General features: G+C 41.8%; 1 protein-coding gene across 1 annotated transcript in view; it reads left to right on the forward strand.

Annotated features, from left to right (window-relative positions):
* Fam193a (family with sequence similarity 193 member A) overlaps positions 1–17,391 on the forward strand; it is a 107,643-nt gene that overhangs the window by 77,297 nt on the left and 12,955 nt on the right. The window contains 5 exon segments of the mRNA XM_040746921.1: positions 10,078–10,276; positions 11,160–11,450; positions 13,659–13,941; positions 14,671–14,854; positions 16,303–16,533. Of these exon segments, the coding sequence (XP_040602855.1) occupies positions 10,078–10,276; positions 11,160–11,450; positions 13,659–13,941; positions 14,671–14,854; positions 16,303–16,533 (1,188 nt within the window).

Here is a 17,391-nt window from a genome sequence, read left to right on the forward strand (position 1 = left end):
GATATTGCTAACAGATTAAACTCCAGGATATTTGACAAGAGTTCATTTTTTTACTCATAGCTTGACTCCTGCCCTGACACAATAGATAAAATGAGTTGAGAATAGCTTGAATCCTCTGATGTTTTCTGAGCATCCTTAGCTTGAAAACCAGCGCCTTGTCAAATATGCAAGCTTAAAGAAAAGCTCAGTATGCAACACAGAGAAAGCTTGTTATCTGTGACTATGGAAATACAGCTTTAGGGCAGAGAAGAAGTTCCTCAAAACCCAGCCTGCAAAGAGCCTACTTAGGAAAAGCAGTGAAATTCTAAAAAGTGGTCGGGTTTTGAGTTTCTCATCAGAGAACCATATATATATACACCTAATATCTTAGACTTTAAGATATAGAAAGAGAAATTGGTCTGAAATTCCATGTAGACCAGGCTACCCTTGAACATGCAGGGATCCTCCTGCCTCTACATATCTAGTGCTAGGACTGTAGGTGTGCACCATCTCTAGCTAATTTACTCCTTAGGCTGCTTTTCCTCTTGAGCTGCTTTCACTTGCCTTGTTGACTCACCATAATGCTGAGATTTTGTTGTGTTAATTGTTATGTTAGTTATGTTATGTTCCAAGTTGGCACTAATCCAAGATATAATTCTCCCCAACTATATTAGTTCATTTAATACAGTGATTTTCAAGTGGGACAGAAAGGGAGGCCATGACATGGAAAAGGCTTAGTCCTCTGGGGTCACTCTGTGATATGGTATGTGTGGTCAGGATATGGATTCCCTATGTGCACGGGTGGTAGATTAATACCATAAAGCATTTTCAAATATGTTGTCAAAGCCAGTCTATGTGTTTTGTGTCTTATACCCTCTTTTCCTCTAGGTAAATGTATGAGGTGCTGTCCACTTCCTATTTTTTCTAAGTAGAGCTTTTACCTAATGCTGAAAAAAAAGAATGTCCATTGTATATTTTTTTTATTGAAAATATTAACGAACTAGTTTTTTTTTAAATCCCAATAAGTTAATCAAAGTGTTCCCCAAGTCCACTGGGATCACTCTTTTCATCTGTTTACCTGTTTTCTTCCTTACTTTGGCTTTTCCCCTCCTTTATTTTATTTACAAGGTTTTTTGCCTGCATTTATGTGTGTGCAGTACCCATTGAGGCCAGAAGAGGGTGTCAGATCCCCTGCAATTATCATTAGAGATAATACATGAATGTTTGCCTGCAAATATGGCTGTGCCCTACCTGTGTGCCTCGAAGGTCAGAAGTTATTGAATCCTTTGGAACTGGAGTGGTGTGGGTTCTGGGACTCAAACCCAGATCCTATGGAAGAGCATCCAGTGCTCTTAACCACTGAACCATCTCTCCAGCCTACCTTCCTGAAGATTTGTTTATTTCTATTTTTTGTGTATTAATGTTTTGCCTGCACACATGTCTCCTGCCTTAACACAATAGATAAAATGTGTTGAGAATAGCTAGAATCCTCTGATGTTTCTGGGCCTGATATCCATCGAGATTAGAAGAGGGCATTGAATCCCTTGAACTGGAGTTTAAGATGGTTGTGAGCCACTGTCTGGGTCCTTAGAACTGAAGCAGGTCTCTGCACCATCTGTCTAGCTCCTGACTCTGGCTGTTTTAAAGGAAGTTAGAGGTCTCCTATAAAAGAGTAAAAGAAGATAAACACTTTTAGTACCATTTCTGTATGTGATACCCATTCCTTTGACCCTGTTAAGCCTAAGGCCACAGGTAAATGCAAAAGATCCATGTATAGGAAGGCAAATACAGAGGTCTAGCCACACATGGTAATGGTCATATAGGAACTTTAAAATTTATAATTAAGCTGTAATTCAGCCAGCCATGTTGCTTCTTGGTATTGTGACTGTATACTGATATTCTTTTAAATTTATTTTGTATTATGTGTGAGTGTTTTGCCTACATGTATATCTGGTGCCTGCAGAGACCAGAAGGAGGCAGCTGGGGGCTGCCATGTTGGTGCTGGGATTCAGCCCAGGGTCCTCTGGAAGATCATCCAGTGCTCTCCAGCCCCACACTGATCCATTTTAAATACATCTGTTGAAGGCCTTTTTAATTGTGGAAAATAAGATGCTGTTGATAGGCTTGTGGCTGTAACTCAATTGTGGAGTGTTTCCTATTATGCAGGACACTGATTCCCAGTATGGTAGAGGAAGTATGTGCAGTTGGTGAAATATTTCATCTATATCTGGTAAAAAACATTGATTTCTCTAAACAAACTTGTATTTTCTCTTACCAGGCCTTGAAGAATTGGTTTGTATCATTTGAGTTCTGGCTATGACTGTTTAAATACACAGTATGTTGACAGCCCACAGAGGTAGAAGAAGGATCTTCTAGAAAACAGTACAAGCTTTTCTAGAATGGCACAGGCTTAAGTTCCTTTGAAGGTTTTTCAGAAGTAACAAGTGTGGTGTCTCAGTATAACCAAGAGTCAAAGGGTAGGTGCTGTGTGTGGAGGATAGCCACACACACTGAAGCTCTTCGGCCAGCCTGTGTCACTGTCCTTTGCTGCCTTGTTTACAGTTTCTGCTGTGGTAGAATCACAGTTGTTAGTAAGATTTAATATCATGGTTTTAATTTACACTCTGGCCATTGTGGATAAATATTTTGTACATAAAATATTCAGGAGAAATACTATGAAGATTTAATTTCCTTGAGATTAAAAAAATTTACTGACTTCTATACCAAGGATATATTTATTTGTTAAGATAAATGTTATGCAAGTACATGTTTTTAATGTTTTGTCTTCTGTGCTATTCCTGTAAGTTTGTTATTAAAATACATTAAACTATAAAAAAGACAGATGTTATATATAAAAGTTAAAAGAAATGACAAGAAAAATGCTGCAGTAAAATATTAGGGAAAATAAAGCCAGGTGTTCATGGCACATGCCTTTAATCCCAGCACTTGGGAGGCAGAGGCAGGTGAATCTCTGTGAATTCGAGGCCAGCCTGGTCTATAGAGCGAGTTCCAGGACAGCCTCCAAAACAACACAGAGAAACCCTGTATATATATATATATTATAATATAGAACTCTTGCCCAGCTGCACAAGGTCCCAGTTCAATTGCCAGCACCACAAAAATAAATAAGAAAATTAATAAAATTGTATTGTGGTCTAGAGTGCTAGAAACTGAACTTCCTGGCCTGGTTGCTGCTCTTGAATTTATAAGCGTGTATGTGGCCCAGAAGTGAATGTTTGCTGGGTGTGTGTGTGGCGCACACAATTAATTCCAGCAAAGGCAGGAGGACCTCTGTGAATTTGAGGCCAGCCTGGTCTATATAGTAAGCTCTGAGACAACCAGGACTACAAGAGAGACCCTGTTTCAAAAACCAAGATGTGAATGTTCCCCGTGAGCCAGAGAAGATTGTGTGTTCTGCATTGGGTAATCTGTAGAAGACTTTGTATCCATTTGCTGCTTCCTGATTTTCGGCCTGCTTGATCTGTCCATTTTTAATAAAAGGGACTGGAAACTCCAGCTATGGTAGAAGGTTCTTTTGCGGTCCCTGTATTGCCATACTGTTTACCACCTAGACTGTGCCACTTTGCAGGCTTACCTATCTGTGGTACACAAGAATTCTGTTTCCACATCCTCACCAGTGCCTGTTACTTTATTTATTTTGATAGTAGCCATTTGGTAGTTGTGAGATAGTATGACACTCAATTTTGCCTCTTCCTGCTGAGAAGATTGTGTGGGGATATATGCTCCTTGCTTTCCTCCACCTTTCTGTGCCATTGTCCTGTTTGTCTGTTTTGACTCCCAGTGCCACAGGCTTATGACGAGCTTTACAGAGCCATTTTATACAAGTCTCCAGCTTATTTTTTCTTTCAAGATGGTTTGGATTATTGTCTTAGTCGCTGTTTCATTGTCGTGAAGAGACACCTTGACCAAAGCAAGCATTTATTTGGTGGCTTGCTTACTGTTCTGGAGGGTCAGTCCATTATCATTCAAACATACGAGCTTACGGGGGCCATTCTTATTTAAATCACCACAGTTACGGACTCTTTAAGATTCTATGTGATATTTACGATAATTTTTTCTACTTTGCATAAAAACATCATTAGTATTGTGACAGTTTGCATTAAATCTATAGAAGACATGGAAATAGGACATATTGGCAGTAATCTTTACTCATGTGTCCTCTCACTTTGGTTAATTCATAAATATTCCATTCTTTTTTATGCTATTTTCTGATTGTTTTTGACACATAAAATTGCAATTAATTTTTTTCAATCTTCTATCTTGGTGTGGGGCTGAATTTATTAGGTCTAATCATTTTTGGTTTTGTTTACATCTGGAATTTTTAGAGTTTTCCTATAAAATTATATCATCTAAACAATTCATTTTTTCCTTTTCCCTCACCTAAGTACCCTGGCACTAGTCACTAATACTGTATAGAACAGTGGTGTTAGAAATGTATGTAGAGCTTTTGGGGATTGACCCTAGGGCCCAATGCCTGCATGCTAAGTAAGTACCCCATCCATAATTCTGTGTCTGTAACTGTGCTTCCACTGAAATTTAGGTAATTTGAGACTTTTTCAAATTAAATTTTCTCAGTAAAAGTTAGTCAATTTCAGTTTGTCAATTTTGTCTTTTCAAAGAATGATCTCTCACTCTCTCCCCCTCCCTCGCTCTCCCTCTGTCACACTTCCCTCCCTCAATCTCCCTCTCCTCCTACTCTCTCCCTCCCCCTTCTCCCTCTGTCTCCCTCTCACTATTTTACTTGGGCCTGTAAAATGTCTCAGTAGTTAGGAGTGCTGACTGCTTTTCCGGAGGACCCACGTTTGATTTACAACACCAATGATAGGTAGCACACGACTGCCTGAAAGACAGCAGTGGCCTTTTCTGGCCTTTGAAAGCGGGTTCAATATGGACAGGCTAAAAATAAAAAATCTTCTAAAAGACTTAATTTTTATGAGTGTGTAGTGTGTGCATACTCATACATTAGCTCTTAACCACTGAGCCATCCTCTCTAGATCCTGATCTTGTGATTTAATTTATTTTTTTCTATTTCATTTATGCCCACCCTAATTATTATGATGATGATTGGACAAAGTCTTTTCTTTATTAACTGGATGTGTCACAAACTCAAAATTTTCCTTCTTAAGTCTTTCAAATATTACTAGCTTTTTATTAATAAAAACATATGTTGTTACTATAATGTAAAATTTCTCCTTCACTCTTGGCTTCTCTCTGTATCCTGTACTTTTTTTTTTTTTTTTTTTTTTTGGTCTTTCATCTAATTCAAACATTTTTCTTGAGCATGTACTTACTGGATGGGTAGGGGAGTAGTGTCATGGCACATGTGTGGAATTCAGCACAAATTGATGGAGTCCATTCTCTGCTTTCACCATATGGAGTCCCAGCAATCAAAAGTCAGGTCATCAAGCTTAGTGGCAACTACCTTTATCTACTGATCCATCTTCACAGACCTATCTTTACTTTTAATTTACCGGATTATTTAAAGTAGGTTTTGTGGATGGCCCAATGGCTCAGGTTCAGAGTGTGTGCTGTTTCCCAGAGGACCCAAGTTCAGGTCAAAGAACATGAGTCAGGCAGCTCAAAACCTGTAATTCCAGCTTTGGGGGGGCGGTCTGATGCCTCTGGCCCGTGTGGATATCTTTATTCCTATGCACATACCCATGCCCACCCCCCAACATGTAATGTAAAAAATTAGAAATGAATCTTTTGAATAGTGTCTTAGACAGGGTTAGATGAGTTTCTTACACCTTGTGCTTCTGCTTTCTATTAATGTTTTCATTTTCCCTATTTTTTATGGAAAATAGCATTGATAATGATTTTTGGATATATTTGGATTATTATCAAGTGTGTAACTGTTTTATATTCATTTTCAAAGGTTTCTGTTCAACTATATGTTACATTTTTTGAATACCTTATATCAGTGGTACATTTTGGCTGTCTTGCTGTTGCCCTGAACTTCACAGTGTGCCTTAACTAAGTTCCCATCAAGATTGCAGTGTCAAGCCTTGCACATGGTCTAACTGGCTTCAGAAAAATGCTCCTCCTTTCTCCACCTTTTCCAGTTAGTGTTGGGTGAATTCCCTGTCCATAAGTTGATCTCCCAGACACACGACCCGACCATAGCAGTTGTCTTTTAGATCATTTAGAAATATGAGAAAATACTTTATGTTGTATTTATTTATGATCTTTCTGTATGTGGACCCAGCTATGTGACCTGTATAATTTTCTTTCTGTCTGAAGAAAGTCATTTAATTCCAGGCAGGGCCAGTCTACCATAAGTGAGTCCTTAGGCATTTGAAGAAGTTTTTATTTCTCTTTCACTTTTGAAAGATGAATTTGAGTGCACAGTCCTAAGTGTGTGGGTTATTTTTCTTTCAGTGTTCTAAGTATACTTTATTGTTTCCATGTTTGCATGGGTTCTGAGATACCCATTTTAGTTCTTTTCCTTCTAATTTAGATTAGGGCATTATGGGGATATGCAGTGTGGAAAATAGCTCATGCTGGAGATTTTATTGTGATGTTGGGTATGTTTTTTGTAAGGCGTAGTGCTTATTTCCTCTAGCCTCAGAATAACAATGCCAATATAAAGGACGTTGCCTCTTTACCATCCCTGGGAGGCATTGCAAAAAACAAAAAACAAAGAACAAAAAAATTCAGAAATGAGGAATATTTGTGTTACTTTTCTCATTGGCTGGAATTCCTGTTGGTCTGACTGTACAGTGGAAGTTTTTTCAGTTAATGGTCCTGTATCTTGATGTCTTGGCATGCCATCCTTCAGTCTTGGTGTCTGAATTGGTGTGGGTAGGGAAGAGACAGTCTGGATCACCAACTCCTGAAGGATTACAGCTTTATGAAGGGGTATTTCTTTGCATTCTTGTCAGTTTTTACTTGAAGCAAAGCATTTTTCTCTTATGACTTAACTTTTTGTCATAAAGTAGAGAACAATTCAAAATTGCTGTTGATTTTGAAACTTTATGAATTTGTGTGAAGAGTTAACTTCATTGGTTAACCACTGGTGTACTTCCAAGCAAAGCCCACAGTAGTGCACTTGGCAAAGAGCTGCTTTTTTTCAGAAGGAATATTTATGTCATTAAGGTTGGCAAGCATCATGAATAAAAATACTGAAAAAATACAACCTTTTTTTTTTGTTACTCATCCCCTCACTTTTGCCTTCAGTCTTTACAATTGGGCCTCCTCTTTAAGTAGGTGAACTTCTGAAGAAATGTGTAAGTAAACTATGGGCCCTTGTTTCCCTGATGTGTTCAGCAATCATTTATTGAACACGCAGTATGTGCCAGGCCCTGAGTTGCATTTTAGAAACACTCGGGTTAGTTAATCCTGGTCAGTGTTTTCAAAAGAGAAGGCAAAAACATGATCAAAATAAAATGCCAAATCCTGTGGCAAGCCTGGTGACATGACTCAGTGGTAAAACACTTGCCTAGTATGCACAAGGCCCTTCGTTCCATCCCTTGAGCCACAACTGAAAGAGCACCTTTCAGTTCAGGTAACTCGTGGATAGACATAGGGTAGGAAAGTAACATTGGAGAGCAGATCTGAATGGAGCACAAGGGTCTTCACAGAGAGAGGGCACTGGAAAGAATGAACAAGGGTCTAGACATGAGTCTTGTAGAGGTGAGGGACCAGACAGTACACAGCTGTGTCCAAGGAGAGTTTCAAGAAGCTCTGAAGTAGCTTAGATTCCTGGAGGTGCTTCTACTGAGATACCACCCCATACCATGGGCTATCGAGCAGGCTGAGTTACACCAGCAGGTATTTCTGCCCCTTAACCAAAGATTTCAAAATTACTTTTTCTTTATCAGTAGATCTCAGCAACATAACTCTTAGCCTTTTTATTACTTTGTAGAACCAAGTGTCTATTAAAATGTAGTTTCATTATTTTCCTTGCTTTTTGCTCCCTGGGGCTCCCATGCCAAAGCAGCTTGTTTGGGCCCTTGCTTTGAGTGGTCCATCCAGGCCCATTAACCCTGTTAGAATACTTTTGGACCCTGCGCCAGTCTACCAGAGCCCACCAGATTAGAGGATATTCTGTATTGTGCCAGTGGAATTGGTAGAGTCACTGCCCAGCCTTTTTTGTGTGTTAAGTCAGTCTAGCTGACGGAATTTGGCATACTCTTAGTAAGTACTGGGAATTCATCTTTGCCCTCAACAATGCTTCCTACAGGCCAGGCAGAGTACTCACTCACCAAAACCTCTGGGATAGATATTTCCAGATTTCAAATGAGAAGACTAAAGCACAAAAGATTGAGTGATGTGCCTGAGGTCACACAGCTACTAAAAGGGAGGCTGGGATTTATGCCCAGTTTCTGTTTACCTCTCATTGACCATGCTCTCACAATGGAGTCAGGAATGCTTTCCAGGTTCACTCATAGACCCCTCCTTTCCTCACCATTTTCACCCCATTATGTCATCATTTCTCATCACCTAACCAGCAGCTTTAGCATATCCTTGCCTTGCTGATCAGCACTCAATTGCCACAGCTGACCTTTCTAATAAACTGACCGGACTGTCTTCTCCTAGCTTGACACCCTTATGGCTCCCATGCCTCTTCAGGTCAGTAATCACACAGTTACTTCTGATGTAGACTCTACTGTCCACATCCAATGGGCCATTCCCAGATTCTATCCCCCTCCCTTCCTCTATCTGACCGTCACCTGCAAGTGGAAATTCCCCTGAAGCCCTCAAACTCAAATCTACAGAATCAATTGTCCATTTATGTATCACAAAGAATGGGGTCACCAGGCATCTTTCCTAATGCCAAGTCTGTGACTTGCCCAGGGCACGGGCCACTCACTGATCTCAGCAATACTTGACTCTACCAAAGGAAAACAGTATGCCCAGCATTGTCCAGGGCTGGGGTACAGGGCCAGGATCTCAATCTTCTCGTGAAGTGCCTGTGATGTAGGAGATGTCAGAATTAGAATATCAGTCAAGTCAGTCTTGAATTCTGCTATGGCAGGTGAGGGAGGAGGAGGCTAGATCCCAAGGTGTTAAGTGGGAGGCTTGCTTTGGTACTGCGTTGGGTCTTGAGTACCCAAAACAAAAAACAGTAGCAGCTTTTCTCTGACAGTGGCATCTGGGATAAGGCTTGGGAGTGAGTGTACAGGTGAAGAAGTTTTAGAGCTTGGACCCAGGTGAGCAAGTGAGAATAGATACGCGCTTGGAGAGGTAGAGACAAGAAAGGAAGGTCTGTGTGCCAGGCTTGCTGAACAAGAGGAGGGGTGTTTATTTCCCTAAGATATTATGGGCTATGGAAGGACTTTACCTTTTATCTGAAAAGTAGCAGAAAGCTACCTCTTCATCCTAAATAAGGGTAATGTGGACTACTCTGAGGAAAAGGACTGGTAGGAGGCCCACATCCCTGTGGAAGCCAGCATGGCAATGCAGCTGTGTGAATGGCATAGCCCTCCCAGGGCTATATAAGGAATCAAGCAGGGAGAGCCTTAAGGCACCCAGGTATGTACAGGGAGCTGCCAGCATCTTGGCATTCAGTAAATATACATTGCTGACTGACCCACTGACTGTATCCCATTCCCTTTCTCTGGCCTCTCAGGGCCTTCCTCAGGGCCCAGGCCAGTATGCTGATAAGGTTGGAATGACTTTCTCCCTGGAAAAGAGAGCTAAGTCAGCACCCTAGTTTCAGCACAACCAAAATCCCTCTAGCTCTTCAGATCTGTGTTGCTCTCTGTACAGCTCTGAGAGTTGAGAATTAAGGACCTTATTGTTATCAGTACTTCCAAACTGATTTGACAGTGTTTATCAATATGTCTAAGGAGACTTAAACTGCATAACAGCTCTTATGTGTATGAACCACATTTAGAGTGTGACTAGACAGGAATGTTAGAAGTGGCTGAGTTACCTGAAGGCATCAAGAACCTTTGAGTTAAAGGTTGACCTACATGTGTAGCCTTCCTAAGTAACCCTCTACCCCAGCATTTGTGAGATGTATGTTGGCTTTCGGGAAGCATAGCCCTCAAGGCAATTTGTCTGTTTGTAGTTGATCTACACAGGTATATAGAATATTAATTTTGATATGTGATTAGAACTTTTTTTTTGTAGGCTTTACCGCCAGCACCTGTTCAGAGTCACACAAATAAGCCTCAGGCATTCAATGCATCTCTTCAAGATCATATTTACCCGAGCTGTTTTGGGAACACTCCAGAGTGGAATAGTTCTAAATTTATAAGTCTTTGGGAATCAGAAGTGATGAATGATAAGAACTGGAATCCTGGCACTTTCTTGCCAGATACAATTTCTGGTAAGGAATTCATTAAAACTTTCTTAAGGTTTTAAATACTCTGAGCCAATTAAGATTGTCACATCACACTCCCCAGCAGGAGGCCCTGGACCCTAGCATCCCATCCACCCTCCTACATCTGCCCTGATGGATCCACTGCATTGATTAACAAAGCTAACACTGGCTCCATGCTACCTGCCAGCACAGTGAGCCACATGTGCCCAGCCACAAAGGATCTAGTTTCCAGGGTCTGTGTCTGGCCTGTAGTTCTCAAATAGTGGTGACCACCAGATCTCGGCTCAGTGCATGGGGGCAGGAAGATAGTGACACATCCACTTGAATGCTGTGACTCAAGTTCCTATTGCTGGTTTCTGTATTGACCCTAAAGGGCTTTCTCCCCTCTAACAAGCACCTTCTTCCCAGCTGTCTCAGTTGCTGAGGCTCAACTGTTACTGCATTCTTAGGTCCAGGGGCTTCTGGAGATGGGGGGCTGATATACCTCTCTGTCTTCAGATGGCCAGAGCCCCTGGTCACCCCACACCCAACCTTGAATGTGCTCAGAAGAAAAGCTAGTCCTGACATTCTGATCTATGTTTGAAGGGATTTCTAGCTGTGTGACCTTAGGCAAGTTGCTTAGCCTTTCTGAGCCTCAGTTTCTTCATCTTTAGGATGGGAAAAACATTTCCAACCTCAAGAACTGGCTCCAAGGCATTCAGTGATGCTGAAAAACACCTAGTGCAGTAATTGTCACATAATAGGCGCTCAGTAAACATTCCATAGAATAAAAGCATCATTCCAAAGGAATCCTGGCTTCAGTAATGGCCCCAGTGTCAGCACGTTCTTTAGAGGTTTTGTGAAGTGCTATTTCTTTTAGAAGTCTTAATTTTCCCATTCTTTTCCAAAGGGAGTGACATATTAGGGCCAGTGCTCTCAGAAACAAGACCTGAAGCCCTTCCACCTCCATCCAGCAATGAAGCTCCTGCAGTTTCAGATATCAAAGAGAAGAAAAATGCTGCAAAAAAGAAGTGTTTATACAATTTCCAAGATGCTTTCATGGAAGCAAATGAAGTTGCCATGGCAAACACAGTCGCCATGGCCACCTCCTCAGCCACATCCTCTGTGTCATGCACGGCCACCACGGTGCAGTCTAGCAGCAGTCAGTTCAAGGTATCGTCCAGAAGGCCACCTTCTATAGGTAAGGACCCCGAGAGCCTTTCAGCTTATCTCTTCTTACACCACCCAGGTTGTTACTGTTTATTTTGCCTTTCTAGAGGTGGAAATGAAACACCCGAAGGTGCTTGTGCTCAAGAACATGCCCTGTGAATTCTGGCTGGAATTTTAGCTGCCATTCAAAATAAATAACCTTGGGTTACTGAGTTCTGTGTCTTGCCTCCAGCCTCTGTCTTCTGTGATGGGCATAGATAATTATTTTCTGAGCACAGCTACTGCTGAGCAAAAGAGGATTTGTACAAGCCAACAATATTTGCCTGCTAGCATTTACACTAATCACTTACTGAAAATTACAAGAGACCTAAAAGCAAAAAAATGTTTATAGAGACTTGGTAATGTCTGAGGACAGGGGAGCTGATTTGTACCTCATCAACAAAAGTTGAGGCAGTTTGAGCATCAGAAAGAATCATGATTGTGCTCCTTACTGAAGGGCATGAAAAAGGATATGATGAACCATGGCACTCAGTCAGGAATCCCTAAGGATGTCCAGAGAGGCTCATAAGGTTGAGAAACTCCTCTTTACCGAAGCATAAAGTAGAAAGAATAGTGTGCTGCAGTCAGCTTTCCGTTGAATGATATAGGTCAGTCTAATCGGGGAGTTGTTTATTCATTTATTTATTTATTTATTTTGCTCTTGTGACAAAATACCCTGAAAGAAGCAACCCAAGAAAAAAGGATTTATGTCTGTCCTACTGTGGAAATCAAGGCATCTGGAGTTTGAAGCAACTAGTCACATTGCCTCCATAATCAGGAAACTGAGAGCAGTGAATGCATGCACATGCTCAATTCAGTGTCTTCAGAGTAGAGTCCAGATTCTCCTGTCCAGGAAACTGTTCCACCTACAATTAAGATAGGTCTTCCCACATGAATGAAAATAATCAGAATAACTCTCTACAGGCATGCCCAGTCATCTATCTCCTAGATGATTCCAGAGTCTGTCAAGCTGATAATTAATAACAAGTATCAAAAGGAGTATTTCTTTTGTTTTGAGGAGGTGGGAGATGAGACAGGGTCTCTCTATGTTAAGTCTAGACCAGCCTCAAGTCCACAGCAATCCTCTTGCTTCAACTTTCCAAGGCTTGTACTATAGTAACCAGCTAAAAAGATACCCACACACCACCCCTTTGTGTGTGTGTGTGTGTGTGTGAGAGAGAGGGAGAGAGAGAGAGAGAGAGAGAGAGAGAGAGAGAGAGAGAGAGAGAGAGAGAGAGAGAGAGAGAGAGAGAGAGAGAGCGCTCATGTGCGCATGCTAAGTGTGCTTTCAGCCAGATCCTCACACTTGCTTGACAAACATGCTACCATTGAACCACATCTTCAGTTCTTCAGGGAACATTAAGAATACTGGATACTGCGCCGGGCGTTGGTGGCCCACGCCTTTAATTCTAGCACTCGGGAGGCAGAGGCAGGCGGATCTCTGTGAGTTTGAGGCCATCCTGGTCCACAAGCGAGTTCCAGGAGAGCCTCCAAAAACAATACAGAGAAACCTTGTCTTGAAAAACCAAAATAATAATAATAATAATACTGGATACCAGTTTGGCAAACATAACAAACATTTCCATGGAAGCTGACCCATTATAGGTGATGATGGGCACCCCCTCAGAAGGAAGCTGGGAACTATAAATCTGACAGACCCCAAGTGGAACAAAGGTCATTAATTCTCTAGTTATAACCTTTGTGAGATTTAGTTCTAAAATGGTTCACCCAGATGTGATAAGATAAACCACACTAGTGGACAGCTGGCCTCTTGACAAACGTCTGTCTTGTGGAAGGATGAATTGAGCAGCAGCTGGATTAGTTGGAGAAGCTGTGATGACCTTGGTAAGGTTAGGAGTTTAGATTCAGATTACATGTGGAGTCTGAGCTCCAGGCTTCTGATGCTGGTGCCCACAATGGAGAAATCGCAGGTTGTCTATAAACATGTAGGGTCTCAAGAGCTCAAGCTGGAGCACAGCTTGCTACAGATGTTAAGACTAGATTTGGTGTGGGGGGGGAAAACAAGTAAATGTGACCAGTCAGGCTGAAGATGAATGGGTGTTCTTTGGTTTCTGTAGGTCTGAACATAATCCCTACCCCCACACACATCAAAAAAATGGGAAAAGAAATGTAATTAAAGGCAACATGAATATTTGTTTTCTTCAGCCAATGGCAGTTTCTCTTGTATCTCTACATGTAGGTGATGTTTTTCATGGCCTCAACAAAGAAGAGCACAGACACTCAGCACCTGCTGCTCCAAGGAACAGCCCCACAGGCCTTGCCCCACTCCCAGCTTTGTCTCCTGCTGCACTCTCTCCAGCCTCCACACCTCACCTTCCAAATCTTGCTGCCCCATCATTCCCCAAAACTGCAACCACAGCCCCTGGGTTCATGGATACACGAAAGAGCTTCTGTCCTACCCCTGTGGCACCCCCGCCCTCCACGACAGATGGCTCCATCAGTGCCCCTCCCAGTGTCTGCAGGTGAGCCACAGAGCCTAAGTCCCTTGTGAGGAGGGCTGGGAGCCATGCTGCACTAACATAGCTACAGACTCTGCTCTGGGTCCAGGCAGGTAACAAGTCCAGTGCAGAAGAGAGAGACCTCACCAACAGAGGCCAAGGCCGTGGAGTTGGAGAGGCTCCAGTCTCAATCTCAGCCTCTAGTTCTTCAGAGGAAAGAACAATGGCCCGGCTGCCAAGACCAGGGTCAGGGATGCTGACTATCTCCACTGGTGGCATTAAGGGTGTGGTGTGCCTTGCTTGTTTTTTTTTTTTTAAGTTGTTTTTGCTATACATTGGGTAGACTCTGCAGAAAATTTACAAGATAAATATATAGATACTGAAACTAATACCACACACAGTGATTTTTATTAAAAAAATTATTTCTGTTACCTTTGAACTTGCCTGTTAGAAGCACGTCCTTCTTAACCCCCATTGTGGAACCAGTGGTCTCAGGGAAGTCAGAAAAGTCATGTGTCCGTCACAGTGGCACTGTAGGTGTGCTATGACTGCTGACCACATGTCTGCCATACCTCCCAGCTGAGCCTAGTCACTGCTCTGTCTTGGCTGATGGCACATGATTCTCTGACCATAGCGCCATGAGCTCTCTTTGCTGCCTTGGTCTGAAAAATAATCAGAACAGTGGGTGGGCATGAGGAATAATTAGTGCCTCCAGGGTTGCTGCTTGCTAATGATCTGTGCATGGTTTTGCAGTGACCCTGACTGTGAAGGGCACCGCTGCGAGAATGGTGTCTATGACCCGCAGCAGGATGATGGGGATGAGAGTGCAGATGAGGACAGCTGCTCTGAGCACAGCTCCAGCACCTCAACTTCCACCAACCAGAAGGAGGGCAAGTACTGTGACTGCTGCTACTGTGAGTTCTTCGGACATGGCGGGGTAAGTGCATGCCGTCAGTGTACTGTGACTCACCAGTTGTGTGACTTGCTAAGTCTTCAGCAAGAATTGTATGTTAGATTTATTTTTATTATTTTGAATTATATGTAGGTATGAGTAACTGCATGTGTGTTCATATGAGTGCAGGTGCCTATGGTTACCAGTGGCTTGTGATCTCCTGGCACTAGAGTTGCAGGTGATTGTGAGCTGGGTGCTGGGAACTGAACTTGGGTCCTCTCTCCAGCTCCTTAATAGACCATTTTAAAAAAATGAAAGTAGGATAGGAAGGGAACTTGTTGGGAATAAAGGGTTCAGAGGGAATATAAGAAGGGTAAAAGAAGATAACTGGAGATGAATACTACCAAACTATAGGAATGCCTGAGCTTTTATGTGCATTTTCAGATTGTACTTACCTAAAGAAACAGGATTTCATCACTGCAGGTTTTATCTTTTCACTGGTGGTGATTGTTTCTGATTTTTGAGACAGGATTTCTCTTCATATTCCATTCTGACCTGGAACTCATGTGGCCAGGCTGGTTTCAAATTTGCGGCAATTCTTATGCTTTGGGCTCCTTAATGCTGTGGTTACAGAACTGAGCCACTTGCCTTTTGCTTCATTTTTGTATTTGTTTGTGAGATTTTAAATAGTCAATGAAGTAGGTTGTTAACTAAACCTCTCTGTAGTTTGACTCAAGCCGTCTGTAGATAATATGAACCTTCTTCTTGGATGAGTACAAAAGCTATTGGTATACTACATGCATGTACAACTCTACAGAACAGGAACTATATTTATGCAATCCAAGGTTCCCCATGATTCCTAGGGAAGGGAAACAAGAAATAAAGGAGCCACGTACATTTTGTTTTGTTTTTGCTTTGTTCAATCTCCATTTCCTAAAATATGTGTGTTTTTTTTAATAATAAGGAATTGGCAGTAGGACTGAGAACCAGGTATTTTTCCCTTTTGTCTCCCTTTTAATATTAAAAAGGAAAGTAAATATTGAAGAGCTATGGTACAGAGATTTATCAGCATCTCAAAAGATAATTCTAGAGTTGGGGAATTAGTTCAGTAGCTCAGTTGATAGAGCTCTTGCCTAGCCAGTTCAAAGCCCTGGTTTTGGTCCGCAGCTCTGGTGTGGGGAAGAAAAGAATCCCACTACACTAAGTAAAAATAGATATATAAATATGTGTGTTTGGTTTGCTTTCAACTTAAAAAAATTCATTTGTATGTATTTTGCCAGATTTTCACAAACGTATACCAAATTGAAAAGTAGGTTTTGTGGTAATACCATTCATATTATTTCTTTAATTTTTTGTTTTACAATGATTATATGCTATTTAAGTAATTATTTAAATTAAATTTACACAGGTTATTTTTAGAGATAAGTTCTGAAATTTGTTACATTCAAAGTTGTTCAAACTTGAGGTCTAATTTAGGTATATTCTTACCCTAGCCTCCAGCTGCACCAACAAGTAGAAATTATGCAGAAATGAGGGAAAAACTCCGTTTACGGCTGACCAAGAGGAAGGAAGAACAACCTAAGAAAATGGAGCAGATCTCAGAACGGGAGGGTGTAGTTGACCATCGGAGAGTGGAGGATTTGTTACAGTTTATAAACAGCTCAGAGGCCAAGCCAGTTAGTAGTAGTCGGGCAGCCAAACGAGCAAGACACAAGCAGAGAAAGGTAAGTGACAGCTCTCCATTCCAGGGCATACAGGTGCACGTTTCAGAAGGCAGGTCTGCTTGACGTGCCTGTCCTGGAGCTCTGAAAACCGGTGTGTCTCAGGTAGCCTCACCTAGAAGCTTCATCACTTGATGTCTTCTCCCAGAGTAGTGAGTTTGTAGTAAACTTCATGGAGGCTGCCCTGGCCAGTGGAACGGCAGAGCCTCTACCTTTGTAAGAACCTTCCTTCCAGAGAGACAGAAGGAAGAACTTTTGCCATGGGGAGTGGATGGGACTTTGTGAGGTTAAAAGCTGAGGATGAGGAAATGCCTTTGGTATGAGACTGACCTCTATCCTGCAGTGCCTGCATATGCCTTTCCAAGCAGACTTCCCTCATTCTTGTTCTGTCCCTCAGGCCAATCTACTTGAAGGACAGTTCATAACATAAACTTTATAAAGGTTAAGATTAGCCAACTGTCCTTAGTGGAAACACCTGAACAGTTATTCACCTCTCCAGAGGGCATAGCATGTCACCAGAGGTAGAGATCTACTTGCCCAAGTTCAGGACTGTGACAGGACATGCCCCGTGGTCTAGTATCATTAATAAAATGAAATCTTCACTTGGTGAAAAACTTCTCTCCATCAAGTTGGAAAGCAGAAATGTGCTGGGGTCACATTTGCTGTGGTGCTGAATAGTTCTGAAAGCCCTTTGCCCTTGTGCAAGTCGACATATGTTGAGACTGTCTGCTAGCGTGGGAAGGGATTTTTTTGTTTGTTTTTAATGTTTGGACACATTTTGTTTGTGTCTTATTTAGGAAGGACCATATTAGTTTCAGCCCTCACCTGGACAGCTAAATTGTCAGGAGCTTATGCAATCAG

Source organism: Mesocricetus auratus, unplaced genomic scaffold (genome assembly GCF_017639785.1).
Source record: "Mesocricetus auratus isolate SY011 unplaced genomic scaffold, BCM_Maur_2.0 Super-Scaffold_100006, whole genome shotgun sequence".
Classification (NCBI taxonomy): domain Eukaryota; kingdom Metazoa; phylum Chordata; class Mammalia; order Rodentia; family Cricetidae; genus Mesocricetus; species Mesocricetus auratus.